Below are 17,856 nucleotides of genomic sequence, written 5' to 3' on the forward strand. Positions count from 1 at the left end.
ACCTATCTTTGTATCATCTGCAAATTTAGCCAGGGTGCCCTCAGTTCCTTCATCCAGATCATTAATGTATAAAGTGAAAAGTTGTGGTCCCAACACTGACCCCTGTGGAACTCCACTAGTCACTGGCCACCATCCTGAGAAGGACCCCCTTATCCCCACTCTCTGCCTCCTGCCAGACAGCCAATCTTCTATCCATGCTAGTACCTTGCCTCTAACGTCATGGGCTCTTACCACTCAAACCACTTGTCATCTGCCTACCTTTCATTTAAAAAAAGGGTGCAGACACATATCACAAAAAAAGCAATAAGCTGAGATAACATACTTTTTATTACATAAGTGAGAGAAATTATACAAGTTACCAGCATCACCAAAACATGAGTAAATGAAGATGCACATCTTACGTTTTGCATTAGTGTAATTTTGACGGTTCGAAACCAAAATCTAATGCAACCGTCCACCTAAAAGTTAGTTTGTAAGTTCAATGAATTAATAAAATATTATCTAAGCAATAAAAAGGGTCATATGACACTCTTCTGTCTGATATTTTAATGGAGGATATACCACATTGAAAATAAAAGGGTTAACAATTGTATTGCAACAGCAGATCAACAGGTTAAAACTTCCACGTTCCACAATTCACTAAGTGGTTTGAAATCAAAATTTGGGTTTGTTTTAATCATATGGAGACAGCTCTGAGAACTTAATTTTAATTAGTGAATATTGTGGGTCTTCCATATCATTACAGTTAAGAACAAAACCTAAACCACTCTTGATATGCATTCCTTAGAAAAAATTAATTATGAACACCAAATAAAAAAGTAACTAGAATTTTTAAAAATTTATTACCTGGAAAAGTGCAATATTTTGCTGATGAATTTTTGATGGTATTCTAATTAGGCAATAATATTGGAGCAATTGTAGATCTAGTAGACAGTAGTTACACTGAAAATATTTCATTAGTTGTGATGCACTTTGGGACATGAAAGGTGCTATATAAATGCAAGTTCTCTCTTTCTCAAGTGTTTGACAATAACAGACAATTGAATTGGGATGAACTTTAGGCTAGGTTGGGTTTGCTGCCTGTAGGTTTCAGCTCTTGGCAGAAGCAGAATGAAGTAGGAAAGCTATAGCAACTTTAGCCACTGAGCTTTGCGTAATTGCTGCCGGCTGATTTCCCACCCAGAACAAGTCTGAAGAGGGTGTGGAGCCGATGTCAGCTAACAAAGGTTAGGTAGCCGAGGTGGAGTGGAGGGGGTAGGGTGGGCCTCGCACAAATAAGGAGGGAGGATACGGAGAAGGCTGCCACTTTCACAGTGGGGCCTGAAGGTTTGCTGCAGCTTTCACCTGAGGGCACTTGACAGGATGGATACTGATAGGATGTTTCCTCTTGTGGGAGAGGCTAGAACTGGGAGACACAGTTTAAAAAGAAGGGGCCTCCCATCTAAGACGGAGATGAGAAGAAATTTTTTCTCTCAAAGGGTTGTAAATCTTTGCAGCTCTTTCCTTTAGAGCAGTAGAGGAAGAGCTAATGAATATTTTTAAGGCAGAGGTAGATAAATTCTTGACTAACAAAGGAGTCAAAGGTTATGGGGGTAGGCGGAATATGGAGTTGAGTCCTCAATCAAATCGGCCATGATCTTATTGAGTGGCTCAGCAGGCTCGAGGGGCCGAATGGCCTGCTCTACTCCTAATTTGTATGTTCTTATGTTCACACTCAGGCCCTGGATTAAATCGTATAATAGTCTCGATTCGCATTGAATTAAGTGGCTTCAGCCATGTGCCGCGTTCCCCCTCTCCTTGTTAATATCTCAATCAGGATTTAGACTGGTGAAATATCCTGCTCATTGTCAACTGCCCAGACAACCGGTTTCTGTAGGATGCCTGGGATTAAAATCAATCCAGAGTGTTAACTCTCCTTTATCCACTATATTGAGTTCATCATTGCCATTAGATCAAGGGTTTGTCAATGTTTTTGTTTATTTTTTTAAAAATAGTTAATTTTCAGTTGCTATGTCTGATCGTACTTACACCAAGGCAGCAGTAGTACAGAGCAATGAAGATTTTGGAAACATTCACATTGAGAGTATTTCAGTGGTTTTGAAATGGGCCCAATTTTAACTCTAAGCAAATGGATTTCGAGTGATTTAAAATCTCACCCAATGATTCTTGAAACCCAGCAAGGTCTCACAAAAAGCAATGTGATAAAAAAGTTAGATTATACGGTCATTTAAGTTACTTTTCTGCAGTTATAGCTTGGTGTGATCATGTGAATCCCTTGATACTTTCAATCAGAGATGGGATATTGCTATGTGAGATCTGCTATTCTAAAGATGTAAACATCAGACAAGGACCCAGTAATGGATTATGCAATCAAAACACAAAACGTATAAACAGAAAATTATTGGAGATGATGGAAATGAATTGAAACTGAAATGTTGTTTTCTAATAGTAATAACTTGCATATATGTATGTTGTTGTCTTTGTTGATTTGGGCCAATACCCTTAGTTGGAATTATGTTCACACAGAGGGGAGTCATTTTCATCTAACTTGTTGGGTGACATCACTGGAACCAGCATTGCACCCATTCCTGACAGTTTGCTGATGGATGGGTCAGGTTAAAATTTCTCCCAGTAGTCTGTCATTTCTCATCTGATCCCTAGAGTCCATTATTTAGTTCAGGTTTTGTTTATTTAAAACAGTAAGTTCCATTTACATATAATTACAAACTATTTACAGCTCATAAACAGGCCATTCAGCACAACTAGTCTCAGTTGGTGTTCATCCTGCAGCTCTTTTAATCTCACCCTATCGACATAGCCTTCTATTCTTTTCTCCCGCATATGCTTCTGTAGTTTTCTTTTAAATGCACCTATACTATCCACTTCAACTATCCCATGTGGTACCAAGTTCCACAATCTCATTACTCTTATTAAGCATTTTCTCCTGAATTCCAAAATTCTAAAAGGGCTTTACAGCGTTGAGAGGCTGGTTTCCCTGGCTGGAGAACTAGGGGTCATAGCCTCAGGACAAGGGATCAGCTATTTAGGACTAAGAGGAGGAGAAATTCCTTCACTCAGAAGATTGTGAATCTTTAGAATTTTCTACCCCAGAGGGTTCTGGTGCTCCATCTTGAGTATATTCAAAACTGAGGTTGTTTTTTTTTAGCATTAAGGGAGTCAAGTGATATGTGGATAAGGCAGGAAGAAGATCAGCCATGACCTTATTGACTGGTCAGTCAAGGAGCAATATGGCCTCCTCCTGCTCCTATTTCTTACATTCCTATCTTATTTTGTGGGCTGCTAGTTTTGGCAGAGATTTCATTGGACCACCAACATAGTGCCAGAGATACAAGTCTCAGGCTCCTCTCCACTACATCCCCAGTATCTGGCTTGCTTCATGAACCATATGGATGCCCACAGGAAGAGTTATAATCTGCACTGTGTCTGCATCAGACCTCTCTCATGTTCCCAATCAGGCAGTGCAGAAGGGGAAATCATTCCTTTGCTAGAAGATCGTATACTCTCACCAAAAAATAATTTAAAAGGCTTTTAATAATGATGGTTAAATCATGTTTATTTTAGAAATATGTTTAGCATATTAATTATTCAAGTATAAAAATATAAAATTAGCAGCAAAATTTAGTAATGTATTTGGCCCCACAGAATACAGCACCAGTTAGGAAGTAAAATATCTGTATCACATTTCACAAAGTTAGTGGGTCATTTTTCATTTAATAGTAAAGGATTGCCATTATTTTAAGCCAAACATAAATGTCAAATTCAATTGACTGAAATGAGAAGAATGCAAAATCCAAGTTACAATAAATTAATAGTTTTTACTTTTGACAGTGGTTCAGTTGTCCGTTACAATCAAGTGCAGGAAGGTTAAATTATCTTGCAGGTACAGACAGTAGCTGGAGTTTACATGGTAGGGCACCGAGCCACACTAACAGCACCATGGACTGCCTCTGCTTTCTTGAACGATACTGGTTTCACATTGATCAATACATTCCTCATGCAGCCAGTGAATGGATTGCGAGTTGGGAAATGAGGTAACTGTACAGAATCTGCAAGTTCAAAAAGATCAATAGAATTTAGAATTAAAACATAACTATAACATGCAAAATACCTCATTCAAAATCCTGTGTTAAAAGTTAGAGCCAACAGCAGTTCTATTACTAAAATATATTAGGGTGATATTTCCTTGTGTTATTAAGGTGTTGCTTTCTCTTTTCTTTCCATTTGATGCTTTGTGGAATAAAGCACTATTCAATGAAGAACAGGGCAGTTCTCCCTGGTATCCTAATCAATATTTATCCCTCATCACTATCAGATTATCTGATCATTATTACTTTGCTGTTTATGGGAGCTTGCTGTGTGCAAATCGGCTGTCATGTTTCCTACATTATGAAAGAGGCTACGCTTCAAAGGTACTTCATTGGCTGTAAAGCGCTTTGATATGTCCTACGGTCGAGAAAGGAGTTATATATATGCAACCATTTCTTTGACATCAGTGAGATGTCAAAACTTTCTTTCCCCTTCTTTGTACATGTCCTTCAAACCACATCTCATTCTCCAGCCTGAAAAGGGTCATTTTAAGGCAAGTTGCTCATTGAGGCACTAATTTCCATGCCTCAACCTGATTTCTTCACGTGCACCTCTATGATTGAGCAGCATTGACAGTGGGTTGTGGAAAAATTGCCTCATAGCACTCAGAGGATGTTGTGGTGAGGTGGGAGGAGCCTAAAGAATAGGGCATTGTAAATATCCTACGCTCTCAGTTAACTAAAACAGACATCAAGGACACTGATGAGTAATGTGTTGAATTGGACACATCAGCTCAAAGATTTGCAGTGCTTATTGTCACCTGACAATTTTCAGATTGCTTAAACAGCTTATGCCATATCCAACAAGGCTCATGATCTAACATTCAACAGTTCCCCGTGAGAGCCTGGATATGTTAACATGAATAATGACAAAATGTGCTCATAAATAGCTAACAAATGTTAATCATTGGTAAGTTATATTGAATATATAGGACTGAACAGGCCATTCAGCCCACCGGGTCTGTGCAGGTATTTATACTCTTCATAGTCTCTTCCCATTCAATTTATCGCACGTCATTTTTCATTTGATGTCAAATTTTGTTTTGACAACACTCCTATGAAGCGCCTTTGGAGGTTTTACTACATTAAAGGTGCCATATAAATGCACAATGCTGTTGTAATTGGAATATTTCCAATTATTTGAGAGTAATAGTCATATCTTGATTGAAGAGGAGAAACAGATGGAAATTAAGATGACCAGGGCAAATCTCAAAATGATTATTTTTTTTCTTGATAACAAGCTTTTTAGAAACATAAAAAATAGGAGCAGGAGTAGGTCATTCAGCCCTTCAAGCCTGCTCTACCAATATGATCATGGCTGATCTTCTATCTCAATGTCGTACTCCTGTGCTCTCCCCATACCCCTTGATGCCTTTAGAGTCCAGATAGAGTCCTATCTATTTCCTTCTTAAATATATTCAGTGATTTGGCCTCCACAGCCTTCTCTGGTAGAGAATTCCACAGGTTCACCCCTCTGAGTGAAGAAGTTTCTCCTCATCTCAGTCCTAAATGGCCTACCCCGTATCCTAAGATTGTGACCCCTTGTTCTAGACCCCCCCCCAACCAGAGGCAACATCATCCCTGCATCCAGTCTGTCCAGTTGACAATCCTGTCATCCCAGGAATCAGTCTGGTGAACCTTTGCTACACTCCATCTATAGCAAGTATATCCTTCCTTAGGAAAGGAGACCAAACCTGCACACAGTAGTCCAGGTGTAGTCTCACCAAGGCTCCAGACAGCTGCAGTAAGACATCCTTGCTCCTGTACTCAAGTCCTCTCACAATGAAGGCCAACATACTATTTGCCTTCTTAACTACTTGCTGCACCTGCATGCTTGCTTTCAGTTCTTACCTGGGATGCCACCAACATAGAGGGGGTCAGCAGTGTCGGTGGAGAGTGAAGTAGAAGGTCCTACAATATGGTCACGTTCTGTATCCACGTCAAGCTGCACCACATTATTTCTTTTAATGACTGTATCAGAGCAAAAAGCACACACAACAATGATTACACTTCAAAAAAAGTACTCCACTGGCTATAAAAACTTTGTCAATTGAAACTGAGTTTGAAAGCTTTTTGTTGGGTAAGGATATTAACAGTAATGAAACCAAGGCAGGTAAATGAATGTCGGATACAGATCGACTATGGTCCAATGGAATGATGGAGCAGGCTCAAGAAGCTGAGCAGCCTCCTCCTGTTTTTATTTTCCTAAGATGCTTTGGGACATCCAGAGGTTATGAAAGATGTTGTTTAAATGCATGTCTTTCTTTTATATCTTTGGTAAAACTAAGAACATTTGGATATATGGTTATTTTCAAAAATTAGAATTGTATATAATGACTTAATATTTCACTTGTCCAATGTCCTCAGCCAACTTTTATCCCTGACCAAACATCACTAAATAAGATTATCTAGTCTTTATGGACATACAGACATTTCTATTTATGGGAGCTTGCAGTGCACAAATTGGTTTCTGTGGTTTCACCAGAACACAAAAAGGAGCAGCAGGAATAGGCCATTTAGCCCTTCAAGCCTGCTCCACATTCGATATGGTTGATCTGATTGTGGTCTTATCTCCACTTTCCTGTCTGCCCCCATAACCCTTGACTCCCTTGTTGATCAAAATCTGACTCAGCCTTGAATGTATTCAATAACCAGTTTCCACTGTTATCTGGGGGAGAGAATTCCACAGGCCAACGATGTTCTGAGGAAAGAAAAAGTCTCCTCATCTCAGTCTTGAATGGGAGACCCCTAATTTTTAAACTGTGTCCATTGGTTCTAGATTCCCCAGCAAGGGGAAACATCCTCCTGGCATCAGTTTCCTACATTACAACAATGAGTACACAGCTGTAAAGTGCTTTGAAATGTCCTGAAGTTGTCTAAGGTGCTATATAAATGCAAGTTTGACTTTCTTTCTGTTCCTTGTGTCTTTTTAAGACAAAAACAGCCAATGGTTACTACAACAACAAAAATCCCAACAGCAATCCTAGACCTTTTGTTTTCTGGGTTAAGATGCATGCCGTGTGATTTTAAACACCTAGAGCTTGGTGTGGAGAATGTGCAGAAATTTTACTCCCACTGGAACATTGCTGGATATTTACTTTCATTAATTAGAACTTGGTACAGGCATCAATCCAGTCTTTCCATAAATCTGTTCTATACATTTATTTCCAATTTAAACAGGAGTGTTTGCTGGAACGAAAAGATACTTTCCTGAAAGAAAACTTGGCTCATAGACTGATATAGCACAGAGGGAAGCCATTCGAGCCAATGTGCTGGCTCCATGAAACAGCAATCCATTTTGTCCCACTGCCCCTCATATCAGAGCGCCTTCTGATTTCAGAGGAATCTTCATTCTGGAAACTCCTAGTGATTCCAGGAAGGTTGGGACCCCTATCCCTAACACCCTCACCTGACTCCAGCTTCAGGTCACAGGTCTCATTTCACTTCTTCCCAAACTTTGACTCTTCTATCTCCCAATAAACAATGTTTATTTGACCATCATTGACTTCTGCCTGAAATGATCCCCCAAAATCAGCTATTGCCAAACTTGTCAGATCTCTACTGAGTGTACTGCTTGGTAATAGATCTACTTTCATTCTGGTATAATAAACATTGATTTTAAAAAATACTTTCTAATGAATGTTGCGGTAGGTCTGACGTTTGATTGCTAAATTGTCTGCATGAGAAGATATCCCTTAGTTGTTTGTTACTGCAGTTAAGGCAGGCTTAGAACAAAATGAAAAAATTCTTACCTGCTATTCTGTGCCACTGTCCATCACACAGTGACTGAGGTGTGACTGATGTGTTGAAATCACCAGCTCCATTGTTTACATGGACAGTGACCTGAGAATAAAAATTAGAACACGTTTCATTAATTTTTAAAGAAAACTAGCATTTGTTTTTCTCATATTGAAAGGGATGCGACCATAAAAAGTAGCTTTGCTCAACATTACATTGCTAAATTTTGGTGGAGCAAAACCTGGAGCAGTTGAGAGACTGGAGTCACATATCGGCCCAGGCTGGATAAGGATGGCAGGTTTCCTTCCCTAATCCTTCACATGAGACGCTAAATCATGACCCCCCCTACCCTCTCAAATGGATGTAGCAGATCCTATGGCACAATTTCAAAGAAGAGCAGGGGAGTCTTCCCCAGCATCCTGGACAATGTTTGTCCCTCAATCAGCATCGCAAAAAAGGATCAGAAGAAGAGTCATATGGACAAGAAACATTAACTCTGTTTCTCTCTCTCCACAGATGCTGCCAGACCTGCTGAGTTTTTCCAGCATTTTTTGTTTTTATTTCAGATTTCCAGCATCTGCAGTATTTGCTTTCAGCAAAAAAATGATGATCTGGTCATTACCTCATTCCTGTTTGTGGAACCTTGCTGTGCGCAACTTGTCTATCGTGTTTCCTACATGACAACAGTAATTGCACTTCAAAAAGTACTTCATTGGCTGTAAAGCATTTTGGAAAGGCCGATGGTTGTGAAAGCACGATATAAATGCAAGTCTGTTTTTTTCCCCAAGAGCCAGCTGTTTTTATTTACAACAATTCAACAGCCTCATGATCACTTTTACTGGTTCCAATTTTTTTAATCCTGAATTTCAAATTATTAACCTAATGTGATGTAATTTGAACTCAAATTCTATCTGGGCTAGCAATCCAAGCCCACTAGGATTTCTAGTCTGGAAGCATAGCAAGGCAATTAATCAAGGAGAGAAACAAGGAGGAAGGATTTTGTCTGTGCACCTCATGGAACAAAATAATAAATTCTGTGTGAAAGTGGCATTGCAAATTGGCCATTCGTTATATAATCTGGCTCATATTCATTGCAATTGAAATCAGGTGGTTTATATAACAAGCAGGGATTCTGCTAGTATAATAAAAACATGCAGAGTCATATGGGCTCAAAACGTTAACTCTGTTTCTCTCTCCACAGCTGCTGCCAGACCTGCTGAGTTTTTCCAGCATTTTCTGTTTTTATTTCAGATTTCCAGCATCTGCAGCATTTTGCTTTCAAATTAGGGAATCTTCTAGGTCAGGTTTACACCCAATTATGCAATGCATACATCATTCCACTTTCTCTCCTCGAGCTGCTGTCTTAAATATGCCCCAGCTAATCTATGCTTTCTTTGCTATGGTCTAGAAAGATCAAATGAATCAGCTCATGAATGGGGCAGGTTTTCAACATCAGTTTAATGCTTGTATGACAAGTTAAACATCTGCCCAATGAGTTAACCAAGAATGTATTTATGAGACACACTAATCACACAGGAAATCTTCACCCAAAGTGTGTATGCATTGAGATGTCAACCTTCCAACAAGAAAAGGTACACTCAGTTTACTTACATGTATACCAATATAGAATAGGAACACAGGAGTTAAAAGGAGTAGGCCATTCAGCGCTTCAAGCCTGCTCTGCCATTCAATAAGATAATGGCCGATCTGGTTGTGGTCTCAACTCTACTTTCCTGTCTGCCCTCCATAACCCTTGATACACTTGTCTATCAAAAATCTATCTAACTCAGCCTTGAATAAATTCAATGACCCTGCCTCCACTGCTTTATGAGGAAAAACATTCCACAGACTAACAACCCTCAGAAAAAAATTTCCTCATCTCCATCTTAAAAGGGAGACCTCTTATTCTTGAACTGTGTTCTCTAGTTCTAGTCTCCCCACAAAAGGAAACATCCACCTTATATCCACCCAATCAAGTCCCCTCAGGATCTTATATATTTCAATAAGCTCACCTCTCATTCTTTTAAACTCCAATAAGCACAGGCCCGACCTATTCAATCTTTCTTCTTAAGATAAGCCCTTAATTCCAGGAATGAGTCAAGTGAACCTTCTCTGATCTGCTCCTAATGTAATTATATTGTTTTGCAAATAAGGAGACAAAGGTTTTACACAGTATTCCAGATGTGGTCTCACAAAGGCCCTGTACAGCTGCAGTAAGACTTCCCTACTTCTATTTTCCATTCCCCTTGCAATGAATGACAACATTCCATTTGCCTTCCTAGTCCCTTGCTGTAGCTGAATACTAACTTACTGTGATTCATGTACCAGGACACCCAGAACCCTCTGTACCACAGAGTTCTACAATTTCTCTCCATTCAAATAATATACTGCTTTTCTATTCTTCCAGCTGAAGTGGACAAGTTCACATTTTCCCACATTATATTCCACCTACCAAATTTTTGCCCACTCATTTAACCTACCTATTTCCCTTTATAAACTCTGCTTCCTCTTGACAACTTTCCTACCTATCTGGATGTAATTGGCAAATTTAGCTACCATATGATCATCCTGTCATCTAAGTCACTGATATAGATTGTAAATAGTTGAGGCCATGAAGCCTTTGTAAGGCTAGGTATGAGCAACAAACTTATAAATTAAACACTTTGGTCCCAAAATTCTACGGAGATTGTCACATTATCCCGTAGGGGTTGCTGACCCTTCAGGATTGTTCTGAAATCTCCAGGAATTGAAGATTAATCTCCAGGACACTGCAACAAGCAAACCTGGGAGGAAAATTGCGGGGTATTGAATTAACTGTGTGCTTCTTCAGCTTAATTGAATAGATTTATTCATAAAATTATTGAAGATAGGAAAGTGCTGATTAATTGGATGGGAGGTGACGTGATGAAACCTCATTCCCCTAATGTTCCCCTGTAACCAGCAGAAAATAAGAGGAACTGCAGATTATCCAGATGGATATCACAATGCCATTTGTGAGAGCTTGCTGTGTGCAAATTGACTTCCACGTTTCCTACTAAATACATTGACTACACTTCAAAAAGTACTTCATTGCTTGTGAAGTGCTTTGGGACATGCAATGGTGATCGATAGATTTATCGACCCTAATAATTTCAGGGGATATGGGGATAGCATGGGAAAGTGGCATTGTGGTAAATGATCAGCCATGATCCAGTTGAATGGCGGGGCAATCACGAGGGGCTGAATGGCCTACTGTTGCTCCTATGTTCTAAAAGTCCTCTGCGTAATTAAAAAATCTAATGCTCAAGGGTAGATGTGTTCAGTCACCGAGCTATGGTTTGTAAGTGTATATATTGCTGAAGTATTAATCATCTGATATCAACAAAAGGTGACACTTCCAAGAAAAAAACGATCATTAATAAGCAATATTTTTACTAATTCCAAAAAGTATTATCATTTTGACTTCTAAATTTTATCCAAATAAACTTTCAAGCCAAAACCCGAAACATTCTCAATGACTGAGCCTCCACAGCCCTCTGGGCTAGAGAATTCCAAAAGTTCACCACCCTCTGAGTGAAGAAATTCCTCCTCATCTCAGTCCTAAATGGCCTGCCCCTTATTCAGAGACTGTAGCCCCTGGTTCTAGAAACCCCAGCCAGGGGAAATATCCTTTCAACACCCACAATGTCTAGCCATTTAAAAGAAATTTTTAAGCTTCAATGAGATCACCTCATTCTTCTAAAATATAGAAAATACAAGCCCAGTCTCCTCAGTGTCTTCTCACAGGCCAACCCCACTATCTGAGGAATTAGTCTGGTGAACCTCCCCTACAGTCCTTTAATGTTAAGTATATATTTCCTTAGGTAAGGGGACTAAAACTGTACACAATAGTAGGTGCAGTCTAACCAAGGTTCTATATAATTGAAGCAAAAAGTCTTTACTGCTGTACTCAAATCCTTTTGCGACGAAGGCCAACAAACCATTTACCTTCCTAACTGCTTGCTGCACCTGCACGTTAACTTTTATTGACTTATGAACAAGGACACTCTGTTCCTTTGGACATCAAAAATTCTCAATCTCTCACCATTTAAGAAATACCCTCCATTCCTCCTGCCAAAATAAAAACCTCACATGTATCCACAATATATTCCATCTGCTATGGTCTTGCCCACATTAAGTCTGTCTACATCTCCTTGAAGCCTCTTTGCATCCTCCTCACAACTCACTTTTCACCTAGTTTTGTGTCATCAGCAAATTTGGAAATATTACATTTAGTCCCCATATCCAAACCATTGATATAAATTGTGAACAGTTGGTGTCCAAGTACCGATTCTCGCAGTACCCCACTAGTCACAGCCTGCCAACGCAAGAATGATCCATTTGTTCCTACTCTGTTTTCTGTCCATTAACCAAACCTCAATCTATGTCAGAACATTACCCCCATGTCATGTGCTCTAATCTTGTTTACTAACCTTCTGTGTGGGACCTTATTGAAAGCCTTCTGAAAATCCAAATACACTACATCCATTAGTTTCCCCTTATCTATTCTGCTAATAACATCCTCAAAAAACCCCAAAAGGTTTGTCAAACATGATTTCCCTTTCATAAATCCATGTTGACTCTGCTCAATCCTACCATTATTTTCTAAGTATCTAGTTATCAGATCCTTTATTACAGATTTTAGTATTTTCCCTACTACTGATATAATGTTAACAGGTCTGTAGTTTCTCATTTTCTCTCTCCTTTAAACAGTGGAGTTACATTTGTAACTTTCCAATCTGCAGGAACTGTTCCAGAATCTAATGAATTCTGAAAGATGACCACCAATGCATTCCACTATCTCTATGGCCACCTGTTTCAACACTCTGGGATGTAGCTCATCTGATCCTGGGAATTTATCAACTTTCAGTCTCATTAATTTCTCCAGTACTACTTCTTTACTAATATTAATTTCTTTCAGTTCCTCATTATAACTAGCCCCTTAGTCCACTATTATTTTTGGGAGATTTCTTGCATCTTCCTCCATGCCATTTCCCTATGTTCCTGTCTGTAATGGGCCCACATGTTTCCTTGCTAACCTTTTCTTTTTTATTTACCTATAGAAGCTTTGACAGTCTATTTTTATGTTTCTTGCTAGTTTACATTTTCTTTTCTCTCTTGTTTATTAGTTTCTTGGTCCTCCTCAAAAATGCTCTCAATCCTTAGCCTTACTACTTTTTTGGCAACTTTATAAGAAGCTTCCTTTAATTCAATACAATCTTTAACTTCCTTTGTTAGCCATAAAAGTTGATTTACTTTTCCTGTTGGGTTTTTGTGCTTTAAAGGAATGCAAAGTTTTTGTAAACCACGGGCAGAATTTTGCCCTCGAATGGCATGCGGGCCCCACCGGCTCGGCGGTGGGCGGACAGCCAACCCTCGCCACCGAAACTGGGCCCGCCGCCACTTTGAGCGGGCGGGCCAATTAAGGCCCGGCCAGCGGCCTGCCTGACGGGAAGCGCTACGCGCTTCACACTTCCTGTGCAGGGGGGTGTGGAGGCATACGCGCGAAAGAGCACACATCTCCCTGAGACAAAGTCCTGTCTCATGGAGTTCGTGAAAGGTAAGTCAAGTCTAAAAATAGATAAATATTAAAATTATTAACATGTCCCCATCATGTGACAATGTCACACGAGATGGGACATGTTAATAAACACGTAAAATTTATTATATTTTTAAAAAACAGACATGAAACTTCATCCGGCCAGTGGATGAGGTTTCCCGTATTATCAGGAGCCCGCTGGGGCTCCTAGCCTGCCCGTCAGCCTTAAGCTTGGACAGGCAAGTCTTTAATTATCTTAATTAGCCTGTCAATGGCCTCAATTGGCCAGTGACAGGTCAGCGGGTGGACGGCTGATTTCGCTGTCCGCCCTCCTTCCTGAAAATTTAAAGGCACCAGGATGACGTCGGGGATTCTTCCTGACGTCATCCCTCGTCATTTTCCCTTCGGCAAGTGGGCCCTGCCCCCAAATCGCCGAGGGGAAAATCCTGGCCCATGTGTTAGTTCTTTAAGTATTAGCTATTGCCTGTCCATTGTTGTACATTTGAATGTGTTTTCCCAATCCACCACAGCCAACTTGCCCCTTATACCTTTGTCATTTCCTTTGTTTAAATTTAAGACCCTAGTTTCATTTTCAAACTTAGTGGAAAGTTCTACCATATTATGGTCACTCTTCCCTAAGGGTTCTTTTACAACAAGATTATTAATTAGCCCTTTCTCATTGCATAATACTAGATCTAAAACAGCCTGTTCCCTAGTTGGTTCCTCAACATAATGCTTTAGAAACATGGAGTACAGGCTGTGAATTGTCAGTCTAAATTTTTGTTCCAGTCTGTAGTGTAGGACTTAAACCCAGGGAGGAGGATTTTCCCCTTGTCGGGCATGCGCAGTGGGTGGGCCCGGGAGTGGCTGCGCAACAGTCCATCGTCTGTGCTTGGGCCCCGACTGCAATTTCACGTTGGCTGGCCAATTAACAGACTTAACAGAGGAGGGCAAGCACAGAAGTCAGTGCATGCATGCGGGTGTACTTAGGTGAAAGCTCCCTGAAGGCATAGAGCTGCCTCAGGGAGCTGAAGATTTATGACATCAGAGATATTAAAATTAAGATAAACATGTCCCCTCATGTAACTTTGTCACATGAGCAGGGACATGTTAAAAATGAGATTTACATTTTATCTTATTGTTAATTAACATTGGAAACCTCATCCCGCCTGCGAATGAGATTTCCTCAAAAATCCAAGAGCCGCTCGGCCTTTTCCCCCCACCCGCCAATCATTAAGTTGGACGGGCAGGGAAAAAATTCACTTTTAATTAACTTATTAATGGGCTTAACAGCCCTCTTAATTGTCAGCGGGTGTGCTGCCAATTCCCGTGCGCACCCGTCAACCGAAATATCGCCCGAGTACATGATGACATCGGGATGCTCGCCCGTGTCATCACGCGCTATTTCACGCTTCTGCGTGTCAAGTGGCACCCGCATGACGAACTGAAAATCCAGCCCATGAACTCAGAGGCGAGAGTGCTACCACTGAGCCACAGCTGATACCCGTGGCAAAGATTATAAGGTCATGTATAAAGGGAGACTATATAAATCATTATCACGTAACTTCTTGCACTGTCAATCACATTGGATTTGACGATCTTTCACAAGTGTTTCAGATTGACAACACTTTGCAAGGTTGAGCAGGCTCAGCTCTTTGCCGACTTTTCCCGCCCATGAAACAGAGGTTGCTATTATTTTTAGACAAAGCAAAAAAAAAAACCAATGTTAAATACGCCTCAGAGCATAGTTTTCTAGCTGCAGATGTTATGTTTCTGGCCCAGCTGCTCTTTGCAAAGTTGGTGATAAATAATTGATGCAGGTATTGGAAAGATACTTAAAAGGAAGTCAATCTTGGCCCAATAAATTAGGCTGCTGCTGTTCACCAAAGGCCTGCCAGGATCATGACCTTTGAGTCCGAGTGACAGCATTGATTAAAGTGGTTCTAATTCAGAAATTGGTGATTGGTGTTGATTTGAATAGGGGTGGGGTAAGCGAAGAGCTCAAAAAGTAAACTTTTGGCTGCATACAGTGACACCATCAGTCCTGCAATAGAGATGACTGGGCAATTCAACTGTCAATCATGCTTGGAGATCACGCAGCTGCAAGTGAATAGGATTGGTTTTACTTTCAGAACTTGTATCCTGTAACTATACTCGCTGCATTTGCTGGGGAAAAAATATTGCTGTACTAAGGAAACTGCTGTAGTTTAATTATAAATGGACTCTGTTTGCTTCAGATTATGAGTAAATTAAAACTATGGTCTGGATTTTCACTGGGTCGAGATGACTCAGGAGCCCTTTATAAAAGCGGGTAGGTCTCGATTCCAGGATTCCTGACCCCAGTCCTTGGCTTTCTGATTTTCAGGTATGTCTTTAAAGGACGTGGGCTGATTCCTATTAAAAGCCTGCATCCGGCATTCCCAACCTGGCTGACTCCATTTTGGAGATAGACATGTCCTATTCCTCTGCAATCTTCGTGGAGTCGGGCCAAGTTTTTAAAGAGTCACGGCTCACGGCCCCACAGAAGTGTCGTGAACCCTACTCTGCGTGAGGGGACCTTTTAAAAGGTAAGTTCAAAAGGTCCTCTTCATATCCCCTCTGCCAAGTTCTGCCCTTCCAGCCCACTCCCCCCTCCCTCCATGGTCCCTCAAACCACCAATGCCAAGCTATGCCCTTCCACCTACCCCCTTCCACATGGCCTCTCATGCCTCCAATGCCAAGCTCTGCCTTTCCACCTACTCCCCATGGTCCCTCACGCCCCCTATGTCAAGCTTCCATGCCACTGACCCACAATACACTGTATAGTACCAATGAACCCTATAATGATAGTAGTATGTGTTTAAAAAATGTAAAGGTTAATGGGCAAGATAAGGGCTCATGGAGTTGGGGTAATATTTTAGCCTGGATAGAGGATTAGTTATGGATAGAAAGCAGAGAGTGGGCATAAATGGGGCTTTTTCAAGGTGGCAGGCAGTGAATAGTGGAGTGCCACAAGGATCAGTGCTGGGCCTCAGCTTTTACAAACTATATTAATGACTTAGTTGGAGAGACAGAAAGTAATGTATCAAAGTTAGTTCATGATAAATAACTAGGTGGAAAGTTAAGCTATGGGGAGTACACGGAGAGGTTGCAAAGAGATATAGACAGGTTAAGTGAGTGGGCAACAAGATGGCAGATGGAGTATAATGTGGGGAGGTGTGAAATTATTCATTTTAGCCGTAAGAATAGAAAAGCAGAATTTTTTTTTAACAAGGTGTGAATCTTGTAAATGTTGATGTTCAAAGAGACCTGAGCATGCTTGTATAAGGAAAGCAGCAAGTTAGCATGCAGGTGCAGCAAGCAATTGGGAAAGCAAATGGCATGTAGGCTCCTATTGCAAGGGGAGTGCAAGAATAAATAAGTCTTGCTACAGGGTTTTGGTGAGACCACATCTGCAATTCTGTGTGCATTTTGATCTCCACATTTAAAAAAGGATATACTTGCATTGGAGGCAGTACAGTGAAGGTTCACTAATTTGGTTCCTGGGATGAGGGGGTTGTCCTATGATGAAAGACTAAGTAAATTGGATTTATATTCTCTGGAGTTTAGAAGAATGAAAAGTGATCTCATTGAAACCCATATTATTCTGACGGGGCTTGATAGGATAGACACTGACAGATTGTTTTCACTTGTCAGGGAACCTGAAACATGGGGGCAGAGTCTCAGGATAAGGGGCTGATCATTCAGAAATGAGATGCGGAGAAATTACTTCACTGAAAGGGTTGTGAATCTTTGGAATTCTCTACCCCAGAGGGTTATGGATGCCCCATCATTGAAGACATTTAAGGCTGGGACAGAGATTTCTGGTCTCTCAGGGAATTAAGGGATATGGGGAATGGGCGGGAAATTAGAGTTGAAGCCCAGGATCGTATTGAATGGGAGAGCAGTCTCAATGGGCCTATGGTCTACTCCTGCTTCTCATGTTCTTATAGCTTGGTATTGGGGGTACGATGGGCCATGGTGGGTAGGTGGAAAGGTATAGCTTGGCATGAGGCATGAGGGGGCCATTGAGGGGGTGGGTGGAAGGGCAGAGCTTGACATGGGAGCATGAGGTGGCATGAATGGGACATGAAGAGTATTTGGAGGGTGAGGGGGCCTGAGGGGTGAGGGTTGGAGGGCCTTCCTGTTTTCATTATAACTGGGACGAAGTCCCAAGGCACTGAGCTGGGCATTTTAAACAGCCTGCCTCCACACCTGGCAGCCCCAGTGGTTGCCTCCAAACTTTTTCCCGGGTCTGCTGGTCCGACTCCAGCACCCGTCCCTCCAGCCATGAAGATCCTGCCTTTGCAGGCGCTTTCTCACAGGCCAGGCTGTCCAAACCGGGAATTTCCAGACTCCCGCAAACCGCCTCAAGAATGAAAATTCAGGCCTATAGGTCTCATTTAACCAGCACCACCACCACCAATGCCTCCCCGC

General features: G+C 41.0%; 1 protein-coding gene across 1 annotated transcript in view; it reads right to left on the minus strand.

The window, feature by feature from the left end:
* Positions 1 to 309: 309 nt before the first annotated feature.
* LOC121279009 (laminin subunit alpha-3-like) overlaps positions 310 to 17,856 on the minus strand; it is a 509,546-nt gene continuing 491,999 nt past the window's right edge. The window contains exons 75-77 of the mRNA XM_041189741.1: positions 7,859 to 7,949; positions 5,958 to 6,077; positions 310 to 4,067 (exon numbers count right to left, since the gene is read on the minus strand). Coding sequence (XP_041045675.1) covers positions 3,922 to 4,067; positions 5,958 to 6,077; positions 7,859 to 7,949 — 357 coding nt within the window. The 3' untranslated portion in view covers positions 310 to 3,921. The remainder of the gene's footprint in view (positions 4,068 to 5,957; positions 6,078 to 7,858; positions 7,950 to 17,856) is intronic.

Source organism: Carcharodon carcharias, chromosome 6 (assembly GCF_017639515.1).
Source record: "Carcharodon carcharias isolate sCarCar2 chromosome 6, sCarCar2.pri, whole genome shotgun sequence".
Taxonomy (NCBI): Eukaryota; Metazoa; Chordata; class Chondrichthyes; order Lamniformes; family Lamnidae; genus Carcharodon; species Carcharodon carcharias.